At 39.3% G+C, this 26,122-nt stretch overlaps 1 protein-coding gene across 21 annotated transcripts in view; it reads right to left on the reverse strand.

The window, feature by feature from the left end:
* Positions 1-26,122, reverse strand: part of LOC121862091 (catenin delta-2-like) — a 113,016-nt gene that overhangs the window by 43,968 nt on the left and 42,926 nt on the right. For 15 of the 21 annotated variants that reach the window (XM_042360060.1, XM_042360058.1, XM_042360045.1 and 12 more), the window contains exons 2-5: positions 18,479-18,557; positions 5,952-6,126; positions 2,309-2,471; positions 1,999-2,163 (exon numbers count right to left, since the gene is read on the reverse strand). In XM_042360060.1, coding sequence (XP_042215994.1) covers positions 1,999-2,163; positions 2,309-2,471; positions 5,952-6,126; positions 18,479-18,492 — 517 coding nt within the window. In that variant the 5' untranslated portion in view covers positions 18,493-18,557. Of the gene's footprint in view, positions 1-1,899; positions 2,164-2,308; positions 2,472-5,951; positions 6,127-6,998; positions 7,041-11,840; positions 11,891-16,359; positions 16,429-18,478; positions 18,558-20,353; positions 20,372-26,122 lie in introns of those variants that run through there. The other 6 variants (XM_042360056.1, XM_042360053.1, XM_042360055.1 and 3 more) reach the window with 6 other exon arrangements.

Genomic DNA, 26,122 nt, shown 5'->3' on the forward strand with positions numbered 1-26,122 from the left:
ATTTAACATGCTTGCTCCAGAGTTATTGAAAGCCCAGTTTGTCTGATAAAATCACAAGTGTGAGTCATGTATTCTGAAGTGCAGACATTCTCAAAGGAAAAATTATAGTACAGTACTGTACTATTCAAAAATAATATAAATGTCATAGTTATCTTTTGTCCAAGAAAAAAAAAATTTTACATCGAAAAAAATTCTTTAAATTAAAAGACTAAATCATTTATGAAAGGAAAAAAAATCAGTTTAGAAATGGAGGTCTGAGTTATCCAGGAAGCAGAAATGTGCATAATGGAGAGGAAAATATGGTGTGAAATTCTTTTTAGGGATAAATGAGTTGTTGTTGGGATATTCTGTCTTGTGTGAAGTAATGGAGGTAAACCAGATACGAGACTGTTGTGCATAGGAAATATTGTACCAGCTTCTACAACAATAAGGATGAATAAATGCCAAAGAACGAAGAGAAAATAAGTTGGTGTATTTACTGTACTGTACTCCAGCAGCCCCGCATTACAGGGGAAAAAAATCTTTCCATTCCTCTTATATTCCTCATCTTATTAGGACTGACATTTTAAGTCACTAAATAATGCTTTCGAAACTGAATTCTCTGAAGTTCATTTTCTAGTTGTTGTTCTGCCATCAGTCATATTAACCAATATCCTGACAATCTTTTCCCAGTTACTCTTATCATGTGAACCAATACCGACATCACGTTCATAAGCTGTTTACTGTATACGTACTTCTACTTGGACAATGAAACACATATCTTTAAGTTCTGCTAATGGTCAAATGATGCACTTCACAATCACCACTAAATGTAAAATAAGACTAAAGATTACACTCTTGTAAAGATTGACAAGAAACACAAGAAATAAAGAAGAAGTTGTTGAGATTAGACTTACCTCCTCCTGCTGGCTGGAGAACTTAAATGAAGGCAAAGCAGAACCTGATGCAAGCCTCAGAGGTCTTGTTTACTCAGAAAGAGTCAGCAAAGAAGACCTGGAGTACTACACACAGAATGGAAACTGACTACTGTCCTCACTGTACAGTACTGGCCTACATCAGTGTCACACAAACAATGTCTCACTACTTCTTGTAATTTTTTAACTGTTTTTGTCTGATGTAAATGTTTCTGTTTCCCTTTAGAAGGTTTATAAGATAATGCCTCAATGGAGTGAAAAGTAAAGCAAACTGTAGTGTACTCAATTCATATAAAATATAAAACTTGAAATAATGGTAACAGAATATTGATGTCCTTTAGAGTGTTGTAGGCAGTTAGCAAGCTATGCTGGCTATTTGAAGACTGGGTTAACACCAGCAGTAAAGTTGTAAACTGTACTGTCATGTTCATATCAGTGACTGATTCCATTCCAGAAGGGAGAAGCCATCTTCATTTGTAGATAATAAAAAAAATAATTCTTATGGCCAAAAACATTAGCTCAATAAAATCTTTCTGTACAACTTTAGCAAACTTAAAAGGGTCTATTATTTATGTATGCCCTCAAAATAAGTCAAAAACATAGTACAGTACAGTATGTCAAATGGAACTACCTGATGTGGGTTTCAAATGGCAGTGACATGCTATGACTATGCACAGAAATGAAGCAAAGCTCTTCACTGCTCGCTGTATTATTCACAGTTAACCCTTGACCAGGAATTACAGTTGCAGTGTAATGACAACACATTGCCATTTTACTGATGAGGCAAAAATTTTATAAAATATTTGCAAAATTTTGTTGATTTTCAAAGAATTTTCAGTTTATGAAACCAATATTCCTCACCCCTGAGGAATGGGAATTTTGAATATCAAATGGGTGTTTCCAGTCTTTGTACAACATCTCCAGGAGAAGGTGGTAAAGTGTCCAAGAGTGAAGAGCATGAGGTGTGAAACTGAACGGCACATACCTTGCTGCATGGCGCGGTGAGGAGGGGGGGACTCGGACCGCTCACTAGGCGAAGGTGGGGTGGGGGGGCGCTGTAAGTAGCCAGGATCCACGTAGTTACCTGTAGCATCCCGATAATGGCCACTGTAGCCAGCTTGAGTCTGAGGTGGATACCCGACTTGGTCGTAAGGATAATCTTGACGGGCCGGAGGTCCTCGGGAATATGGGTCATACTCATAACCAGCATTCGAAGTGGGTGGGTAACCCTCATAACGACTTCGTGAGCCTGTGTGTTGTGGCGAGAAAAACATTATGTTCAGTTATTCGGTCAGATAAATAATTGTACGGTAATATCAGTTTGTTAAAGAAGCAAGGTAAGGGAAAATAGATCCTTTTATTCAGTACAAAAAGTAAAATGGGGAAAAATGCACCAGCTTCACTGGCAGGAGAATGAGGGCGATAGGAGTCCATGGCATAGCCGGGTTGTAGGGGGGCTTGACCGTACGGGTAGTCACCAACTTGATATGTGTCCAACACCTCCCCGTCAGGACCAATGTGGTGAAGTTCACGGATAACTTTTGTTGTTGTTGTTATCTGGTAAAAAAAAGAAAACAAAGATGATGCACTGAGATAACTTACAAGACTAAACTCACTGTAAACAAGTATCTATCCCTCCTGTCAGTGCAATTAAGTGCCTGATTCTTTGAAAACACCTGCAGTTGCTCAACTATTCCATAGATATAAACTGTATCCAAACAAGTGTTAAGTCATACATTTGTTATGCAAGCAAATTGATCAGGTAGATGGACAGGCCACACCTTGCAGGTATGGTGTTGTGTAATTTATAGAGGAAGGAAACAAAATATAACCCAGAGTATTAGTGAACAGTATTTTTCTCGGGTAATAATCTCATACTGTGAGACAACTACTGGTAACAGATTTGACCCTCTAATTTTGTTTCCAAATTTATTACCAAGTGATGATGATACAACTAGTGAATGTACCCAGAGGAAGCTCAGGTCTTAGCAACCCAGGAAAGTCATAATCTTAAGGGGGCTGAAGTTTCATCCAAAGACTAGCTCCCCCCCTCCTAACAACCCAAGCTCTTAAAAAGGGATAATTGACCTCTTGAGCTGTGAACATCAAGCAGAATAAATGAAACTATTCTGATCAGGGTTATTTACAACATGGAACTCCTGTCCACCTCTCTTCCCATTGACCCATATGAGACCCCTGGCAGGAAGGTGAGAACAAAGAAAGACAAGAGAAACCTAAAACTCCTTTATCAGGCTGTGACAAATCCCAACTTCTGAGAAATAGAAACTTCATAAATTACTAGAAACATCCTAAGTCCCACCAGTACAAGATGGAGCTGAAGGAACAGGGACAGACAGTTGTGTCATGTTCAACCACCAAAAAATTAAAGTGAGTCACACAGAACTGACTTTGTAAAGCTGTCCTGGTGATCCTGAACTTTAGTATAATCAGTCCTCATTAATCATCTGTTCTTTACTTGTCATTTCATTTATCCGTTGTTCATCAATAGAAGAACACTTTACTGTTATTCATCGTTAAAATCCCACATATTCATCGTTCACACTACCAATACTTGCCATAGTGGGGTAATAAGTCTACACACATAAATAAAATAAATACAGCCAATCTTCGACTTAAGACGGGGTTAAGGACCCACATCCAGGTCGTAAGTCGAATTGGTCGTAAGTCGAAAATGCAAAAATAATACATAGAAAATCTAAATTGGGTGACTCTTCTCAGCACCACAAAACTCTCACTTTTAAGCTTGCCAGCCATTTTAAAGGAAATTACAAACAAAAATTTTGTCAGTACACAGCGTAATCACTAACGTCGGGACCCGAAAATACGTAATTTGAAATTTTTTTGGTACAACTGGGGCGGTTATATGTCCAGGTGGTCGAAAGTCGAGGAGTGGCTGTATACAATTACTACACATACAATATTTACAAAAAAACAAATAAAACAAAAAGACACTATTACTGTGTCTTAACGACTCTTATGTTCGACTACTGGAAGAAAATTTGGTACAACACTCGTACTTGGATTTACCTGCACTACAGATACAATAAAATCTGACTTTTAAAAGACATCTCCAAATTAAATTTCCCATAAATGGTAATAACAGGTGAACAAATAAGTATCAAACCAGCAGTCCCCACCCAGCCCAGGAGACTGATAATAAATAAAATGTTTGTGAAATGTAACAGACATCTGAAGGATATATGCAGCATAAGGCCCCAAATGCCACTGTTATGTGTATCTATTAAAATATGTATGAAGCATTGATTTCCAATGCAGTTCTGTAGAAGTGTCCCCAGCTGTCCCACAATATCAGGAGGACCAGTGTCTTGTCAACTACAGTACTGTAAACACAAGTTATGAAATAAGCAGGATTGATTGATTTGATTGTTTGATTGATTGATTAATTGTGGTAATAACATCCCTGACGATACAACGGCTTAAATTGGCAAGATATGCAAGCAAAAGATCATGGATATTGTTTTACAAGATTAAGAGAATGGTTATGATTCTTACTATCATACATGAGGGACAAAACTGTTAACCTGATAATAGAAGCAACAAGAAGACCAAAGGCTGTCATGGAACAACATGGATTGTACCTGGCTTTATTTAAATGGACTGACAGAGGAGGGGGAGAACGATGCTAACCACCAGTAGATGATGTGTGGTAAGGGACCGGGGGGGCAGGCGGGAGAATGAGTGGAGGATGGGGGAGAACTGAGTAGGAAACCTAACTTTATGAATTACCAGCTTTCAGGTACAGTATGTTGTGTTATAATAGGTGGACACACTATGAAGGCCTGCTCTTTATAAATTCATCTTTTACTCTGGGACAAATAGAAAATACCAATGCATAAGGAAATAAGAGAATGATAGTCTTGCCCTTAACCTAATCTTTTTAAATGATTCTTATTAGTAACACTGACACAGAGGTTGACAACATAGCAAACTAAACTCAGCAACACTTCTAGACAGATGGGGCTTACTTATCTTACACATCAGGATCATAACTAACACCCACACCTTGGTTATCAATCCTCATCTGCATCTACAACCACATCAACCACATACAACCCCAATAACATCTACACCATCTTTCAAATTTTACAACATTTCAATATAACCATCAATTCCCTTCAAAAACAGGACACCGCCTATGTCACATTGAAGGTTTCATGTTATTGGTTGATGAACGCCTATGGATTTATGGGAGGCCTTTTACTGCATTCAAACTACTTAACATAAGAACATAAGGAGTCTGCAATAGGCTGGTTGGCCTGTGCATGGCAGCTCCTGTTGGGAGTTACAACTACTTAGTCCAGCATGTACTGTACTATATTCTTACAACCACTACTGTATACTTAATCATACTACTGTAGTGTGTTTTAATGAAATACTAAAAGCCTCCAGGATATAGATAAAGTATTTACAGTAAGTACCTTGTATACTTCCTGAGATGATATATGTACAAATTAGGTCTGGGTAAGTGCTGATATCGACCAACAACATATTTTCATCAGCTAATTTGCCAATGCACAAGAAACCATATTGATTCAAGATGTTTATGGATTACAGTGGCTATCTTGCATACTTTAAAGAGGATAATTTAAGCTCACATTTAATAAATCAATACAGTTAATTCACGGAGGAAAGGACTGACCGACAGATGGCATGCTGACCCATCAAGCTTCTATGATGCATCAAAAATTTGCACAGTCTGGCTGAATACCAACAATTCACAGAAAATAGAACAAATGAAGGTAAATACTATATTCCTCAACCAAAATGGTCGGACTCTTGAGTTCTCTGCCATATAACTGTCTCATGGAATAGTGGTGCCACCCTTTATGATCCTGGGTCTCCTATTGCCTACCTCACACAGCCATTACCTACTGATCTGATTAATATTGTCAACTTTTGCTCTACCAGCATGAGACTAACAGTTATAGATTAATGTAATATACAGTATTCTAAAATGACTCAAACTACAGCACTAGAACACAAGCCATAACTAACCTGTTGTGTAGTGTGTTGTGTCTGCTTTCGGGAGACCAACTGTGTACTATCTTGCCCGGCAGATGACACAGAGTGTCTTGATGTGTCAGGCGAGTCGTGGTGATGGCCGTTGGTGGTGTGGGGGCCGTAATCAACACTGTAGGAGGTAGTGGTGGTTGTCACCTCTGGTTGACCACTGAAATATTTACACCATTAGTGTTTTGTCACTAACTACAGTATATACAGTACTAGTCCACCAAAACAAGACCAAAAGAAATAAAATTCATCCATATTAATATCAACTACAGTATATACTGTACAGTATGTCTCACTAAACTAAAGAAAATATAAAAATGTTCCAATAAAACTTCTGATGCCATCATTTCAAAACAAAATTCATGTGAGGACAATACTGACTGTGACAAACAACACCAGAAAGGCCCAAACTCTGCCAGAAATCACACGAGTGGAACCATTTTAATACAGTATAGGCACACCAACCAGCCATCCATGTTAACTGTGTGTACTGTACTAAGTTCCAGTACCAAGAAATTCAAAAAATGAAAATGATGATGATGGACAGAAACCTGGATACAGTAGATGTACACATTAGAGTGGAACTTTAACACACACACACACACATGGGCAGAGGGGAAAATATAAAAGATTAATCTAATTTGTATATATAAAATAAGATAATACATAGGCAGGAATGTATAATTACATTTAGACTACAGAACAGTATAATTATCATCCTATTCCAAAGACTTTAACACAGAACATAAGTTTGTCAGCAGGGACTAGAGTACTGTACTTTATATATGTAAAAATGAATACTGTATCAAACATTACATTATATGATACAAAGAACTACAGTACCTCCAGTAAACATTTCACCTTCTGTACATCATCACCTATTTATACTGCAAACTGTATTACACAATAAATGATATACAGGAGGTACCCTAAAAAAAAATGCAGATGAGACTGGAGATTATACACAGTACAGTGCCTACAAATACACTACATGAACCAGTACAGTATATTCTTGGTGTGTCCCTCACTTACACATTGGAGTTGTTTTTTGTAGTCCTTTCCTTCTCTAAGACTCTTCAGGAGAGCAGCGTAAACAAGAGAAATGAAAGAGTGATTAGTTTACCACCTGTCTGTTAAGTGATGCACAATACATTACATTTTCTGAAAGATTATTTGTACTCAATTCACAGCCCATCCAAGATATGACTGGACAAGCATTAGGTATATCAAAACGTCCGGTGTAATCACAAACCCGCTAGTCTGCCGGCTTTAGTACCGATTAATATCGTATAAACAGATGATGATGACTTCCTACATCTATTACAAACACAGGTAATGCATATTCAATTAATATCAATTTACCAGGTATTGTACTATTAAGATTATACTATACTATTTATGATCCATATAGAGATAAATTAATCATTCTGACAGTCTTAATCTTCCTATCATTCTCCACCTCGGTAAGTCCAATAGAATGAGGTACCGAATATGCTGTGTAATCAGGACATGTTATAATAGTATGTACAGTAGTATGTATAATAGAAGCAGCCAAGCAGTTCATGCAATACCTTAATAATTATTCAGGAATTCAGTCTCAATCCCCAAGAGACAATCAGCACCGTGCTTTCTGATCTGTCATGCACGCTGTGGTTTTCTTCATGTCCGACTCTCTCACATCTACTGCCCCCTCTACTCCATCTTTCTATCTCTTCTACTATCTGTATCATCTATTTCTGAATAATACTTCCTTTCCTTCTCTCTCTTCTATCATCCATTTCTACTGTCTTTTTATTGATCTTTCATTTCCCAACCTCTCACTGTCTCAGTACCAACTCTCTTTACACTTCCATATCTTCTCATACCATTGACCCCTTATTCTCTGCATCTTATTCATCCAACATAATAATAATCTCAAACACCTCACTTTGATCACATAGGAATACTCCAGTGCCCTCATCCCCTGTCATCTAGAGATAAACTAACAATTAATAACACTTTTTAAACAGTCCAAAGCTAAAATATTACTTTCCACTGTAAATAAAGAAGATTAGTAACCAGTACAATACAGTATATTGTGTCTGTAGTAAGGGCAAATCCCTGAACCATATTTAATACCCTGGTTTTCTTCACAAGTCGGCTCTACTTTAAACAAGAGAAAACAGCCTCATTACTTGACTATTACACACACCAAGGACAGGTATATCTTAATTATAATTAACATTTACATATTATTCCTAAACATTAATAAACTATATTTTTTAACACTGAGGAAATTATAATCACCAGTTGCAGTTATCTAAAGGTTTGTTAACAATATTGGACACCACATTGTTGATCTGAGGTGAGCTGTAACTAATTATCATGCTTTTAAACTCGGGAGAAAAAAGGCTCTTTATGAACTCTGAACCACAACTAGCCATGCTATTTACCTCTAGCAATATTTACATACCTATGGATGCAATGATACTTTTTTTTCACAGACCACAACATCCAATGTTTTTATGTACCTTTGTATTTAGTATCTTACAATGTACCAGTAAGGCCGAATATAACTAAAATGTTCTGTAATCCGAGACTGTCTAAAGGCATACATTTATTACTACACGTACAACTACAACAGCAGAGGAGAGGCTTGTAATACCATGTACTACAGGAGAGAAGGGAGTTGTACAGTCACTATATGGAGCTTTAACACCTCTCAAATGTCCTACTACTGTCTAGTACTGTACTCGAAAGTTCACCCATGCAGACTACCACCACAAGTTAATGACAGATGTATTTTTATAGTTTTTCTGCCAAACACCGTTCTATTTTATTCATGATACAAATACAGTACAGTCCCCAAACAAGAACTTTTTACAATGCTGGATAAATTTAAGGCCATAATTTTGTAATGAATTCAAAATTAAACAATATGAACCATACTCAAAGTCAGTCTTGGTTTGTGAGTTGGTTCCTGAGGCCTGGCAAGACATTACAAGGAGACAATGTATCCTGCACTACACTCCACCACGTTCACTTTCCAGTCTACAGTCTGGTCCCCATTCGCAACTGGGTCAGCCCTGAACCAACAACACCAAGGACAGGAGGTCAGTAATGTATCCACTAACCCACTGCTTCCCTTCAACAGTTATTAATATTTAGACAATACATATGAAAAGACACTGACATCCTTGAAGAAAAACTGTCTGGTAATACAGGAACTCAACCACAAAACAGAAATCTTCAGCACCACAATTTTCAGTTTGCAATGTCAATTTCTTGCTGGGTTTAAAAACATACAGACATCATGTATTAAGGGGCAGAATATTTTGTACAAACATGATTAACAAGAAAACAAATACTGTATCTATACAGTAGTACCTGTAGAAATGAAGAAAGCAAAAAAATCAAGAAAATAAAAGAAACGCAAACACCCTATATGAGGGGAGAGAATATATTAAACACATGTTGCATCTAACACTGTTATCTGGCCAGTGGTGGCGTGTGGCTGTGTCAGATTCAATATGTGCACGACAGCAAGAGACCTTGAAATCGCAATGTAGAATAAAGAATATCACATTAACTTTAGCCATGTTTAAACAAAAATAATATGTACTGTAGTCTAGTTTGCTGGATGATATATATAGTACACCACAGTACAACATAAAATATTAATGTACTTGTGTAAAGAAAAAAATGTTTAGGGGAGTACAAACAAAGGTGTACATTAAGGGGAGACAGATGAGGGAGATGCAGTCAGCTGATGAGAGTGATGCCATAACCTGCTCACTGTACCTTGGCCTCTCTTGTACACCTACATTTCTTGTCCTTCAGTGAAGAAGTTCTTTTGTTCTAATACCCAAATAAGTTCTTCTGTAAGGCTGACACCGTACACACTACACTGATCTATGGACAGTCACCCTCTCCTCTATATATTAGTACTATATTCTTATCATCTTCATCACCTTCACTCATCTTCTCCCATTCTGGCATCATCACCATGTTCATTATTTCTGTGTCTGTGAAGGTGGAGCACAACTGGAACGTCATTGTAATGTTCAAACATTTCTCCACGTCCTCTTCCTCCACTTTCTTGGCTTCATCACAAGACAATACTGGAACACATGGCAGGAAATATGCCCCGCCACCTATGGCACCAAAACAAAGTGGCTAGGCTGAATTTTGTTTTGTTTTCTTTTTTTTGTAAATCCAAAAATTTTTGTTACAGAAAGAAAAACCAATATTTTCTGAGTGATGGTTTTGGGGTTGAGTGCTTGTACAGTATATGGTCACAGTACAGTAGTGTGGAGTCCAACAGAAGGACTTACCACAAGCAATGACAAAAATATCATCTTTCTGGGTTCTTTTATTGTCAAGAATGCAAACTACTGTACAGTAAAGTATACCTCTCCTGTGGACGACAATTAGGAATAAACAAACTGGAAGGAATATAAATATGTTTGCACCAAAGGAATGTTGTCTTTATAATTCTAAGATTTTTGTCATACGTAATTCACAAAATTCTAAAAAGTGTAGCTTACATCTCGAACATCACAGGTACTGTATTTCATAAATGTAATACAGTACTGTACTACAATACAATATATTAAATTTCATATTCTGTCTGTTCTTATAAAATTAATATTACAATAGTTTTTGTACCTGTAATTTAAATGATACAGTGCAAATCATAGTCCTGTACTTTATTTTATTTTGCACATTTGATTCCATTGGTAATTCTTCTAAAATTATCAATATTCCAGCTTCAGTGTACAGAACCAAACCTGATAATTAAATCTTAAAAACATTTTCTTTTAAATCATGGTACAGTATTTATAGATATTTCACTGATACATATACAGTATTTTTTTATCAGTGACAAACTACCTGACAGCCACATGTCTTAGGTTCCGTACCATCCACTAATGTGTTCACTGTACTGTACAGTCTACAGTAACTCACCTGTCAACCTTACCAATATATTTCCTATTGAAGATGTACACGGTATTCAGCAGGTATTTCTCTCACTATGCAATCAAAGTCACATGTGTTCTCAAAGGTACAAAATTGACATGATATGTTCCAATCACACAAAATTGCACAGAAATAACCAAGGAATGAACCTCAATTATAATTAAGAATATTTAGGAGACAATTAATCAAACACAAGTGGCTGCTAGTGTTTGGTTACAAAAGTTACAAAGCTAAATGTGAGTTTATATTATAGTTAAAATATAAGACACCAACAATGACTTCATATGAAAGAACTCTATATTTCACATTTTGAGTATTATTTATGAAAAACATCCAATTACATAACTTGAAGAATTCTGTAGATTCACATCAATGGATACAACACAAACTTCTACCAGGGAGAAAAAGTGGCTGGATATATAGTATAATACAGTAACCTGGACACAGAATATGAAGTGCATACTCTATAACCTTCACGTGTAAAAGCACAGGGAAGCAGTGGGGCACACAGTAGTGAGAGACAAAGCCATGAGAATGCAGATGCAAGACCTAAAACACACTTTAGTAACACACAAAATAAGAGGTTAGTAAAACATGTATATATGGTGAGTTATTAGGCCAAAATCCCATGTGATATTCTAGGAAATATTAAAATACTAGTGCAGAGGGAGGGGGTGGGGGGTGGGGGAGGGAAGCCGGAGGATCAGAGGTGGCAGCAGCGTGAGCGTGAAAAACTAACGAGTGTTTAGGGGTTGGGGAAGCATCGCAGATTTTGAGCAACAATATTTTATGGGGTAATGAGCTTTAAGGAGAACTGGAAGAGGGTGCAGTGGGTTCAGTATAAAGCTTAACTGTGTGCAAAAGAGTGACACACTAGGGGAGGGCAAGTGAGCACCTCTGTGCTCAAAAAATTACCTTAATACTGCGATTTAATGTCCACCGTACGCTGACCATCAACCTTTCAACTGTTGAAACACAGAAATTAACAATTACTTACAGAACGACACACAGACACACCAGAAATGGTATAGCTTTACAAGGATGAAGAAGTATAAAAGAAAAGTTGAAGTTTACTCCATATATACAGTACTGTAAACATTACATGAAGTCACAAAGAAAATCATATTAGACAAAACAGTAGAGTAAACATAATTATACTGTATTAACAAGACATACTGACATAAACCTTCATGTAGGTAAACATTCAAGAAACCATTATACGTACTGTGAGTCCTCCAACATGGTAACTCATACAAGATATTTAAAAGCTGTAATGTCTATTATACAAACATGAATAAAAGTAGAGGAGATATCTTGTGCAGATAAAATACTTCTGACAAGTGTAGGGGTGATGACTAACACTGTACTGTACACAACTTTTTATACTGTACTGTTATAGCTTAAAAGTGACCAGTATGGCTCTGTATCTCCCAACAAAGGTTTCCCCTAATATGAAGCGAGTGTAAAATTACAAAAGTGTTTGCAATTCATTCATCATTCCATAGATTTACTGTTCATTTTTTTTTTTTTCAAAATAATGACAGCAAAATCTGCTGTGCAATGATAAATAAATTGCAAACACTGCCTTTAAATTTTTCCTGTGCTCCCAATATGTGAAGCACTACCAAATATTTCATCCCTTACTTTATGTTCCAGACCAACCTAATCTAGGTAACCCAATTACTGTACTGTACTGTACATAGTTTCAAATACTTTACATGTTACCGTCCAACATTTGATATATTACACACTTTCCCTAAGTTGCCTCAATATTTCATTGCCTTTAGCTCTAAGATGTGATAAATGATTACTCAAAACTCCCCAAATCCTCCAAATGTTCACCCCTGGAGCTTCCTTACCCCCATGTAGCCACTGTATTGTTTATCACCTAGACTAAAATCCTAAGTAAGTCAGCAAAGGTAACTGGTTTAAACATGTAGCACAAATATTAGCACAAAAATAGTCTTCCACATACTTTGTTACGTCACTGTAGATAAATGTAAAATGTGTGGTAAACAATATCTTACAAAATACCTATGAAATATGTCATACATTGTATAGAATAAATTTTCTTGTTATTTTCTTACAGTTTTGTCACTAATATATAATTACAACATATAAATATAATACTGTATGCAGCTGTGTGTCTAACTTAAAAAACAAAACAATTTATAAAATATTTTTAAGTCATTCCTCAAATAGCCTTCAAAATGCAGTGTTGTCAGATTATATTGGAGTGAGTTCATTAATATAAAAATAAGGAACAACTCTATAAATATTGTACAGTACAGTACTGTATAAATATTTCATTCTTTTACCCTGAAACAAAGAGTATTGGCACACGTGTATGTTGACAAGTCACTGCTACATCTCCCCTCGGAACCACTAAATCGTTCACTATACAGTATATCAATGGGACAATTAATCATGACTATTAACACTCATCAATAACACGAATTACCCATCACTGGTGCTACCACTAACTGATCTACCCATTATCACACACACACACACACAAAGGAAAATGGCCATAAAATAATGATGATAATAAAACTGATACTGTAATATGATTTTCCTTCTGTTAGCCCATACTGTACTGACATCTCACACCTCATACATACAAAAGACATAATTCAGGATTTTTCTTTAGATCCTCACCACCGTCTTTTTAAAAGTTGCTCGTGCGATGATTAATTACTCTTGCTACATGAAAATATTAAATTACTCTATTAACCCAATTGTGGAAGGTCTTCATAATGGCTCACCTTACATGAATGTGTTCTATGCTTTGTCACCTTCAAGTTTATTCTGTTTTTACATATTTATTACTTATTTCTTTTCTTAAATTTTAAAGACCACTAATGTACTACAGTACTTTAAACATAAGGTGCATCAAGCGGGATATAGTGTGTGACTCTTGTACTTACCCATCACAGCCCAGTACAGTTCAATGTATAAGAAAACTATATTGCAATCAACAGACACGACTAATGGTCAATTATGTAAATTGCTATTGTTGAACTGATACTACGCCGTATATTAAACTACATCCTGTACTGTACTGCATTAGAATTCCATAATTAAAAACAATTACCTTAACTACAGTACTTTACTTGTAATGGAGCAAACAGTTTCAACATAGCTTGGCTTTTAGTGTTATGCAAGTGAAATAACAACACCTGAGGCACTTATTAATAACAAAAATTATTACAGTACATTAATTATTACTGTATCTGGTTATAATGGTCAATACACCTGTATTATGCAGCTTTTACATGTACAGTAACAAAGTGATATCATTTGTAACTTTTATGGCTGTGATAATACTGTACAGGTCATGAAATATAGTCAAATAATTCCCCCTTATTTACCAACACCCAGCGAATATAATCTAACTTGAGGTCTACCAATCCTAACTAACTTGTACTGTGTGTTCTAAAACTGTGATATTTCGTGTTGTAATCTGTTTTAGGACCTCTCTCTTCTCTCTCTTTCAACAAATGCACACAAAATCTTAAACCCACCATCTGGTCTAATCCACAGAGAGAAAAAAAGAAAAAGAAAGAAAGAAAGAAAGAAAGAAAGAAAGAAAGAAAGAAAGAAAGAAAGAAAGAAAGAAAGAAAGAAAGAAAGAAAGAACTAAACAAGCAGCCACACACCGATGTAGCTACTGAGCATCTGAGAAAATAAAAACGCCACTGTTAATATCCCGATTCATTATGTTAATATGGTCGACAATTTATTTTAACATGAGAATACAGTTCCTTTAAGGCGATACAGTAACCTATTTAGTTAATATTAGAAAGCAAATTTAATGTTCATAAACTCAAGGCTACAGTAAATTTATTCCCTGGTACAGTGGTATGTTGTACATGTGTGTCCAAAACATTATATAAATTACTTGTCTATTAAACAAGAGGATAAGAGACAACACAGACACATACAGTACGTATATACATTAAAAAACATAAAGGAATCGCCTGAAGAATAGGTTAGGTATGGTTACAGTAGGGCAGAGTAAGTTAGTGTTAGGTTTGGTTAGGGTAGGGTAGGGTAGCATTAAGTTGAGTAGGGTAGCATTTGGTTGGGTTTGGTTGGGTTGGGTCAGCTGAAGTTAGGTTAGGTTAGGATTAGAGTGGTTGGTTAATCTTTAGGTGAAATAAGCTGGGGTGGAGATTTTTCAGGTGATCCACACAAAATAACCCATGCTAATAATTCCAACCAATACATCATACATTATGTTATAGAGTGCACGACACAAGTTACCCGTAAATGCAACAAGTTTTAACCACTAGTGAATTCCAACCTGTGTAAAGATATCATATAGAAAAATGAAATGGAAAACACAGTAATTATAAGATGCTACATGCTTTGATTAGTGAAACCTCTATTTAACGGACTAAATGAAGAGGAAAATCCGTTATATCGAGGGTCCGTTAAATATGAAACCACCATCTAACGAAATATATTAGAGATGAAAGTCCGCTATATCGAAGGTCTGTTAAAAGTGAAACCCCCCCAACTGACGGATTGTATGGAGAGAGAAGTCCCTTTATGGAGGTTTCACTGTGTATCAGTTATGTTTCAAGAACCTTCATTACACAAAATAAATGCAAATAAAGTACTGAGCGAGTAATTCAACGCCTCACCATCCAGAGAAATAAAAGATACAGGCAATAAACTCAGTCTTTAGAACAGTTCCATACAGTCTACCTGAACATTGGTACAATATTGACACAGTAGAAACTAACAGCTCTACCAGTATACTACACACAGGGACAATGTACGGTCGCAAACAAAAGTCCTGTCGCCTCCCCTCTTGAACCACAAACCTCAAAACTTAGACCAGTGAATCCAAAGCATTTATGGACAGATTAATGCATCAGTGTCTACTGCTTTTGGTTAATGAATCTGAATATTGGGGTTTGTGGAACAGTAGGAGAGGAGAAGAGATTTTTATGGGTGACTGTACCTATCTCTGTACACACAAGGTAACTGCAACCAATAAAACAATGTAATGACTATGAGAACCCTGGAGTGTATCTATAAACAACACACCATATCTTTCATATCTTTTATGCTGGTATAAAGAACTGTACCAGAACCTGCAGTAAAGTACCTATGGTGGTTCAGGTCACCTTATCACGACTCACAATATAAACATAACTGTATGTTACTGAAAAGAACATAATCAAGCATATTGTATATTTCATGTAAACAATACTGTAATTACTAGTAAGATTTAACCAAGCGCTAATTCATACCCTATTTAAAGACCTCAGTAGGAAAAACTAAGAGACGTGCAAAATAAGGATCAACAGCAAGTCATATGGCAGCATTCAATAGTTACAAAACCTAGGACCTTCCCAGCATGCACCAACAAGCTCTGGGTTACTAAGAGAGGGCTCGACAAAGTACACTACTATGTCTGTACCTCTGTGCTGTCACCTCAGTCCGCTTCACCGTCTGTTCTTGTTTCTGCTCCACCTTCCGGTTCACCAGCCTGTGACGCCCCAGAATCAAACACACAGTGATTCCAACATATTACAGTCTTATATACAGTACATTTAGAAAGAACTTTTGTTAATGAACCATTCACTACGACCTCCTTTGCATGCAGTACAGTATATACAATCCAAACTTGGCACACAAATGCATAATTATTGCAGATCCAGGTTAGAAATGAGAGCCATGCCAATTGTTTCCACTCATTATGAAGGAAATAAACATTACAAATTTAAGTTTTCTTATTATCTGAACACAATTTCTGACATTTAAAGGCAATGATCTACAAGCTAAGACCATTAAACATACAAGTGAGGGCTGCTGAATCATGAGATATAATCATCTGTTATCAAGAATGTACCTTCTGATTAGGTCATACCAGTAGAGTAGAATAAGGGAGAGAGTTTGTACGCGGTATATGTACAGACACTGAAAAATGTCCTGCCTATCACAATGTTTGCACTTCCTTCTGAGCCACTGGGCTGTGACCATACTAACTGTAGGTCTGCACTAACCGAAGGTAACAGAGACTATAATCAACATTTTATACTCATCAAGATGTCCACATGTTAAAAAATCTAGACGTTTGCCAAAGATGATTCTTATATGTGGGACCCAAATGCTACATTATAATCTTATGACACTGATTACTATTCTGCTTTTTACTGTTACTTCAGAGTCACTTTACACAACATAATTAAAACAGATGATCACATTCTCATAAAATTTACAATGTTAACAAATATTCACACTGGTGTATTAATAATCATCAAAATACAAATTGCTTACACATATACTGTACTGTAATAATACCTTAAATAAACCAAACATAACATAATCTACATGAATAAAGAACCTCACAGCTGGCATTACCTACATACAGTACTCTTGTAGCTATCTCATCAACACATTAATTTTTACTTCAGTCTACACAAACTAAACACCAAATACAATATAAACAAATACAAAACATAGACAATAATTTTCTTAAGTGCAGAATTGTCTTACCTGTAAAAAAAAATATACATTATACAACAAATAGAATCACCAAGTAAACATAGCAGAATACATCTTCAGTACTGGTCAGGGCTTACCCAATGTGTTTTTGCAAGGTAGAGACATCAGATATGGGGGGAGGGGGCTACAGTACATGGTAGCAGAGTGAGATGGATCAGTTTTAGTGAAGGAACTGTACTGGATAGTGTTGAAAGGGCTGAAGGGATGGATGTGGCACTAGTTCGTTGGTGACTATTGAGTTTGTTATAAGAGGGTTTACCAGGAAGTGAAGAAGATGGTGGGTGTAGGTATTTATGGAGGGTCTAACTATACGTGGTTGGCATGGTTTTGTGGAGGAGGAGAGGGGTGGATGGTGAGAGACAGAGGGGGAGGTAGGGGGGGGAGGAGAAAGGGGGTGAAGAGAGAAAAGGAGGTGGTGGAGAGAGACAGAGAAGGAGGTGGTGGAGAGAGACAGAGAAGGAGGTGGTGGAGAGAGACAGAGGAGGTGGTGATGGCGAAACAGGGAAGTAGGTGGTGGAGAGAGACAGGAAAAGAGGTGGAAACAGACAGGGGAGAAGGTGGTGGTGGACAGAGACAGACAGGGGAGAAGGAGGTGGTGGAGAGAGACAGGGGTGGAAGAGGAGGTGGAGAGAGACAGAGTTGGAGGAATGGGTGGAGACAGACAGGGAAGGAGGAGGAGGAGAAACAGAGGAATGCTCTAAGTAGATGATAGATACTGAAGGGTGTGTGGGTGTTAAATCAGGGAATGGGCACAAATGACACACACAAGAGGTAAACATTAAAGAGACTAAGACAACAGGTGGTAGTACTCACAGGTATAAGTCATTAGTCACACACAGGAGGTAAACATTAAAGAGACTAAGACAACAGGTGGTAGTACTCACAGGTATAAGTCATTAGTCACACACAGGAGGTAAACATTAAAGAGACTAAGACAACAGGTGGTAGTACTCACAGGTATAAGTCATTAGTCACACACAGGAGGTAAATATTAAAGAGACTAAGACAACAGGTGGTAGTAGAGTACTCACAAGGTATCAGTCATTGTTGGAGGTTGTTGTTATGTCACGGATAGATTCAGCTGATGCCCCACGCTGCCGCCGCCTTAACCTGTAAACAAAACACAGGTATAAAAATCAAAACATCAAAGAAAAGTAAACAGATTAAAAAATCCCCAATGGAAAAAGCTCACAACTGTGGTAGGAAGATCAAACCAAACCAAACCCATTGTCGTGGTAATACCTGTAACCTATTCACTGGGGGGAAAAAGAATACAACAATTAGTGAAATAAATTTGCAATCGTTCTAATCTCTCTGAACTGTGGTTGGGATTACGGTGAAAAAGACTAAATTCAGCGAAAATCGGTGATAACAAGTGATTATCGAAACATAACATAAACGTCAAGGAACGCCACACAACACCAAATCAGACCCACTAAGGTGTATCCACACTTATACCAATTCCATAAAAAAAGCCACATGGAAACACAATAGCGGTGAATTAAGATCAAACCTCTCGCACTTTAAGCAAATTTGTCTTGTGGATTCCAGCGCCACACAACACCTCACCCTTTATGTTCTGAGTTCACATTAGAACACCTTTATTTACCAGATTATTTACTGTACAAGGGTAAGTTTTGGGCCAACTGAAGAATAAACACCCTAATTTATTTCACCAGAAGATTAATCACCCTAACATTAACTTAACCCCCTAAAGTAGTGCACCAACACCTAAGATGATACTGTAACACTATATAATGATGATAATGATAACTGTAACACTACATACCAGCAATTACAGTTACAGAATTACAGATATATAAGATTCGTAAGCATGTTGAACTAATAACAATAATAAACAAATAATAACAATACAGTAATAACAAAAATAATAACACTAAACAACTCAGCCAACAAAGATGTTTTACATTACTACACCAAAAGAACAGTCTTGTGGTTACGTCAGTTGATAAGTGAAAGTCGAGGCGCACTCAGCAGAGGACATACCTGAACCCTGAGTCAATTTCCAGTTCAGTGCTCCTCAGTATGACCCCACCTAACCAACCTTAATTACTGCATCTCACCTTTTTTATACTCTCTTCTTCAAGGAGCATAATGACAAAGCATTTATTATGCTACTTACCTCACCAGGGAGCATAATGACAAAGACTGAATTATGCTACTTACTTCACCAGGGAGCATAATGACAAAGACACATACCTGGCATACCTGTCATCCCAGAAGCGTCTCTAGGTAAACTGGTGTGTGTGTGTGTGTGTGTGTGTGTGTGTGTGTGTGTGTGTGTGTGTGTGTGTGTGTCACGAACCACTCCCCAAAAAGAGGCCCCTCACCCCCTTCTCTCCCTCCCTCCACCTGAACAAGTTAATTACTGCCTCTCCAATAAATAAAAATGGCAAGAATGACTGACTTACGAAGATGAATTAAAATCAGAGCAGACGATGAGAGGGGTGTGTGTGTGTGTGTGTGTGTGTGTGTGTGTGTGTGTGTGTGTGTGTGTGTGTGTGTGTGTGTGTAATAATAATAATAATAATAATAATAATAATAATAATAATAATAATAATAATAATTAACGGTTTATTGAAAAAGTTCTGCAGCCCGAAGGCTGAAAGTATACATTGGACATAAATGACTTATTACACACATTGGTGGTTTAACAAAAGCCTTCATTAGAGAAAGGTAAAGGAACATACAGTGAACATACAGATTAATGTAGGATTGTACGTGTTGAACAGCAAACACGTAGTGTAGTAACTCCCTCCCAGATGGTGTAAGGAGGGACCTCACGTGATGTAGTGGTTCCCTCAGATGGTGTTATGAGGGACCTGACGTGGTGTAGTAATTCCCTCACAGATAGTGTTATGGGGGACCTCACGTGGTGTAATTACCTCTCAGATGGTGTTATGAGGGTCCTCACGTGGTGTAGTAATTCCCTCACAGATGGTGTTATTAGGGACCTGACGTGGTGTGGTAATTCCTTCACAGATGGTGTTATGAGGGACCTGACGTGGTGTAGTAATTCCCTCACAGATGGTGTTATGAGGGGGCCTCACGTGGTGTAGTAATTCCCTCACAGATGGTGTTATGAGGGTCCTCACGTGGTGTAGTAATTCCCTCACATATGGTGTTATGAGGGACATATGGTGTAGTAATTCCCTCACAGATGGTGTTATATGAGTGAGGTTTGGTCCCAGGCCTTCCTATCGTAGACGGATTAACACATCGCTGGTTATCACGGGCCGTTATCACTGGGTACCTGGGACCTCACTGTGTGAAGGTTAACTTGGGTACGACTGTTACTGTTGAGTTGTTCTCACTGACTTAAGCACTGTTCACCACTGTTCACCTCTGTTTAACACTGGTTCCATTCCTTTCCTAAATGAAATTGTAACTTCTGGCGAGAACTTGTTGATATTCCGGTGGGGAGGAGGGTTCAGGGGAAGGGGTTGGTATGGGCCAACTTAACAGTTGACCTGGCTGCTCCAAGAGGAGCGCCAGGTACGTCTTGACCCTTCGGTGGTCAAGGATGTAGTGTGTGTGTGTGTGTGTGTGTGTGTGTGTGTGTGTGGTGTGTGTGTGAGTGTGAGTGTGAGTGTGTGTGTGTGTGTGTGTGTGTGTGTGCCTCAGTCCCCCTGGGAAGTTGGAGAAGGGTGAGGGGAGGAAACCCACTTTGGAAAGAAAAAAATGAGGTAGATAAGATAGGTGGAGCGGACAGAAAGAGGCAGAGAGGGAGAAAGGTGTGAGTGTGTGTAAGTCAAGGAGGGGACGGGTGAGAGGGGCAGAGGCGATACAACACAAGTCACTTCTATACAAACACAGGGAGAAAATCACCCTTCTTCTCCCTCTCTCCCCACGCCGCGGTGTTGCGTCCGTTACTCGTATCAAGATAACGCTCCTATCTCTTGATAACGTTCACACACACACACACACACACACACACACACACACACACACACACACACACACACACACACACACACACACACACACACACACACACACACACACACACACACACACACACACACACACACACACACACACACACACACACACACACACAGCCTCTGAAACTCATTACAGACACAACAGCCACGCCTCGACAATCATCCCAATATAACTACTTCCACCAACACTCACAACCCACTGTCGTTACCACACACACTCTGAACTGACTAAGTAATGTATGCTGATCACGTGCTGGGCACAGTTAATTGACAGCATTAAAGGCTGACCCTTAAAACACTGACCAACTATTGTATACTGAACCACGTGATATAAATAGCGGTGGTAATGTTTTAACCCAGTGATGTATTTACTTTTACGAGCTGGTTACATAAGAGTGTGTGTGTGTGTGTGTGTGTGTGTGTGTGTGTGTGTGTGTGTAACGTTCTTGTTACTCACCACTGTTACATAATCTCTCTCTCTCTCTCCACATCACACCACACCTTGGCACACCTGGACTCCCCCACACCTTGGCACACCTGGACTCCCCCACACCTTGGCACACCTGGACTCCCCCACACCTTGGCACACCTGGACTCCCCCACACCTTGGCACACCTGGACTCCCCCACAGGTAACGGGAAGGCAAACAAGGAGCTCGAAACTATAATGACTAAGTGTAAGTGGTGGAGACTATTACTGTGCTTACTCTTGGTCAGCTCACACCGGCAGCATCGTGGTGACCCATGATTATTGTACTGTAAATTATAGCTTATTTTCTCTAGATGAATTAACCCTTTCAGTACGATTATTTATTTATTTATTTTGGTGTATAGTAGAGTGTGTATGTGTGTGAGGACGTACTTTTATTATCTACTAACATAACTTTCTCTATTTAAGTTGTTTTAAGTTTAAGTAATGTAAGTGGATAACCTATAATCCTGTTGTTTAAGTATAAGTAGATATCCTAAAGTAAATCTCTAAGTAAAAAAAAACACCACCAAAACCCACTACAATATCCGACACAAAATACAGATTGAGAATACATTATTGTTCCCCTCCCTCAACATACCAACCCCAGTCTATAGAGGTAAACCTGTGGGAAAGAGACCAAGAAAACCTGACCACCTCCCCCGCCTCAGGCCACCATCCACCCCACCAGGAACACAAGAGGAATTCATCACTTATGGAGGAGTGTCGCAAGTACCAAAGTTATAAGACTAGTGGTTGGTTGGGAGTTTAGGAAGGTTAGTTTTGGGGGTAAAGTTTGTTGTGGGATAAGTACAGTACGTATACTGCCGAAACTTGAAAGTCCATCTTGTTTTATCATAGGAAGGGGAAGAAGGGGTAGAGAAAGGAGAGGGGCGGGCAGGTAAGTGAGTGGGGGAGGGAGCAAAGGGGGGGGAGGGAGCAAAGGGAAGGAAGGGAGTAAGGGAGGAGGGAAGGAAGGGGGGTAGGGGAGGGAGCGAGGGGGGAAGGGGGGTATTTTAATGGATGGAATGGTATTGTTGCCCCCCCATTCAGGTGATCCTAGTAATATAACTACCTGGTAACCTTGTGGATAGGAAAGGTACCTGGTGAAATTACACTGGATTACGTTTGCTTTGCTTCCCTTTGGTTAGGTTAGGTTCATCGTCGTCAGATCTATCCATGCACTGGTCACACACCGAGGTCATCCATTGGCCTCGCGGTGGTGGTCAGTATCCCAATTGATGCTGATGATTAAAGCAAGTCATATGTCCTCCTTATAATCTTACTGTCACCCCAGACAACACGCACCAGACACCCCAAATTATTCTCGCCTTCAGCCATTACAGTATCAGACATAAACGGTGGGAGGTCAATGCTTTCCCCTTGATGACCCTGATGATACCACCTTATCTGTGACCTTGACCTCTAGAAAAACCTTTTCCGTGCGTGACCTTAACCACTTACTATTATTAACGTTAATCACTGAGGTATATCACATTGCACTAACTATATGACACCCCTATTATGCACACGCGCGCGCGCACACACACACACACAGTCACCTGCCCTCCTCCACCACACCTTGGACCCACCCAGCTACATCAACGACCCACACCTAAAGTATAATATCTTGCTCTAAGTCAGTGGTGATGTGGGAACCTACCTAACATGCCTAATACAACACAACTTAATGGACTACCAACATGGGCTAACCGATTACAATGAGACTGTGGTTGTTGTACTGTACTACGAACTCGATGTGGTCGGCTGTCTAGTGAAGAGGGAGACGACACCAGACTTCCATGCCTCTTCCTCCTTACCTGCCCAAACCCATACACCTTCCCCCTTGCCTATTCTACCCTTCCCTATACCCCCCTCTATCCTTCACCTATTCTACCCCTCTCCATCTCCCCACCACCCTGCCCCATCCCTCCCCCAAGTCAGGTCACCACTACCACAATCTGTCTCGCCATCATCACCATCCTCCCGTCTGCCTCACCATTCTATCTCCAAATTATCTCCCTGTCTCTCCTCCCGTCTCTCTTTTCACCCTTCAATATCCTCCCTCCCTCCCCTCGTCTCCCCTCACGCGGCCTCCCTTTCCTTTCTCCCCCTCTGATTCACCTCATTATTCTATTTCTTCCATTTCCTTTCCCCTCCGTCCCCCATTCCTTCCCTCCCCTCACTCATTGCTCTCTCTCCCTCCCTCCTCCTGTCTCCACCCCCCGACATTCTCTCCCCTCCTTCATTGCCACCACTCGCCACCCTCCCACTCCTCTCCCCACAACTCTCTCTCCCTCTCCCTCCCTCCCTCACCCTCTCCCTCTGTGTGCCAGCAGCTCCACCAGCTATGTCCTCGGGGTAAGCTGGAATTAGCTGCGTTGCTACAGTAGCCGAGTCACGTCACCCGAGAGGACAAGATAATGCTGCTGTATTTGAAAAGAGTTATTGGGTTAGGTTAGGGTAGGGTTAGGGTAGGGTAGGGTTAGGTTAGGGTAGGGTTAGGGTAGGGTTAGGGTAGGGTAGGTTAGGTTAGGGTAGGGTAGGTTAGGGTAGGTTAGGTTAGAACAGATTTAGTGTTAGATTAGAGATTAGATTTGGTTAGCGCTGGTTTAAGTTAGGTTAGTAAAGAGGAGGAGGTGGGGTTAGGTTAGGTCACCCGGGATATAAACAGAGGGGGGCTAATCTTCAGGTGATCCCAAGACACTGTTATTCTTAAAGGAGATATTGGGTAAGTGCTTTTATTATTGAGACAAGATAATGTTACCGTCCATGTTGTGGCCTTAATGTGATGTAAGAGAGATTAACGTTATCATTATCATCACCATCATTATTATTATTATTATCATCATCATCATTATTATCATTTTCAATATATATATTTTTTTTAACTTTCAGAGAGAGAGAGAGAGAGAGAGAGAGAGAGAGAGAGAGAGAGAGAGAGAGAGCATAATACCACCTAACTCAGCATACGATACCTCACAATCCACACGGGCCAGGGTAAATACTGGCCTTCACTCAGCCTCACTCTCATCCCAGCCCCTCCCCACCTCACCCCCTCGCCTCTCCACACCCCACCCCACTGATATCAAACTTTACATCATTCTGTACAGTGAAAGTATAGCAGTAATCATCCTCCAGTGAATGTATTACAGGAAATAACCTATGGCAGGAGCTGATATTACGTGTGTGTGTGTGTGTGTGTGTGTGTGTGTGTGTGTGTCAAGGTCGCGGTAAATATGCCTTGAAAGTGAAAGTGTTATGGTAAATATTCCATCCTGCCTTTTACAACTAATACAACAAACAGTGAGGTTGACCCCCACACCCGAGGCCGGAGGGTGAGAGAAACACACACAGGTGAGGTGTCATAACAGTGTACGACTAACAATAGAAAAAGAAAAATTGGACCACCTGAAGAGTAGCCCCCCCCCTCCCCCCACGCTTATTTCACCGTAACCCGAACGACCTAACTTGACCTTAACCTAATTTAACTTAACCTAACCTGACCAAAACTAATCTATTGTAACCTAACTTAACCTAATCTAATCTGAAAGGAAACAAATGGGAGAAGGAATGAAGGAAATGAAGGACTGGCCGATGATTAAAGAGAAAGGTTTGAGATTGATATTTTGTCTCGTAATGATGATGATGATGATGACGAGAATGTGCTGTGTCACCCTAACATGTGAAAGCAGTGCAGTATTCCTTCCTGGTGGTGAGGGAGGAGGGGAAAAGGTGGGAGAAAGGGGAAAAGGTGGGAGAAAGGGGAAGAGAGGGGAGGAGGGGAAGAGAGGGGAGGAGGGGAAGAGAGGGGAGGAGGGGAAGAGAGGGGAAGAGGGGAGGAGAGTATATAGTAGAGCCCGATAAAGGCATTATCTACAGAGGAAGGGGGGGGAGGGGAGGTAACATGGCACACTGTAAGGTACACATGGACGTGATGGCTGGCAGTGTACACAGATAAGGCTCATGGTGGTGTACGTAGGTGTAGAGGGAACTAAAAAAAGCACCTGGGTGATCGATTAGTCCCTGTGCACCTGTAGTAATTAAATATATGTAATTACAGGTGTGTTTACCTTCTCCTACCTACAGTAAATATTGGAAATTATAACAATACGGAATATATATGTTGGGAATGTGTCTTATAAGAATGGTGTGCAGGCTCTCTCTCTCTCTCCCTCTCTCTCTCTCTCTCTCTCTCTCTAGATCACCCCGGCACAAGAGAGCAGTTGCGGGTGGCTGAGG

The sequence above is a fragment of the Homarus americanus genome, unplaced genomic scaffold, assembly GCF_018991925.1.
Source record: "Homarus americanus isolate GMGI-L3 unplaced genomic scaffold, GMGI_Hamer_2.0 scaffold25013, whole genome shotgun sequence".
Taxonomy (NCBI): domain Eukaryota; kingdom Metazoa; phylum Arthropoda; class Malacostraca; order Decapoda; family Nephropidae; genus Homarus; species Homarus americanus.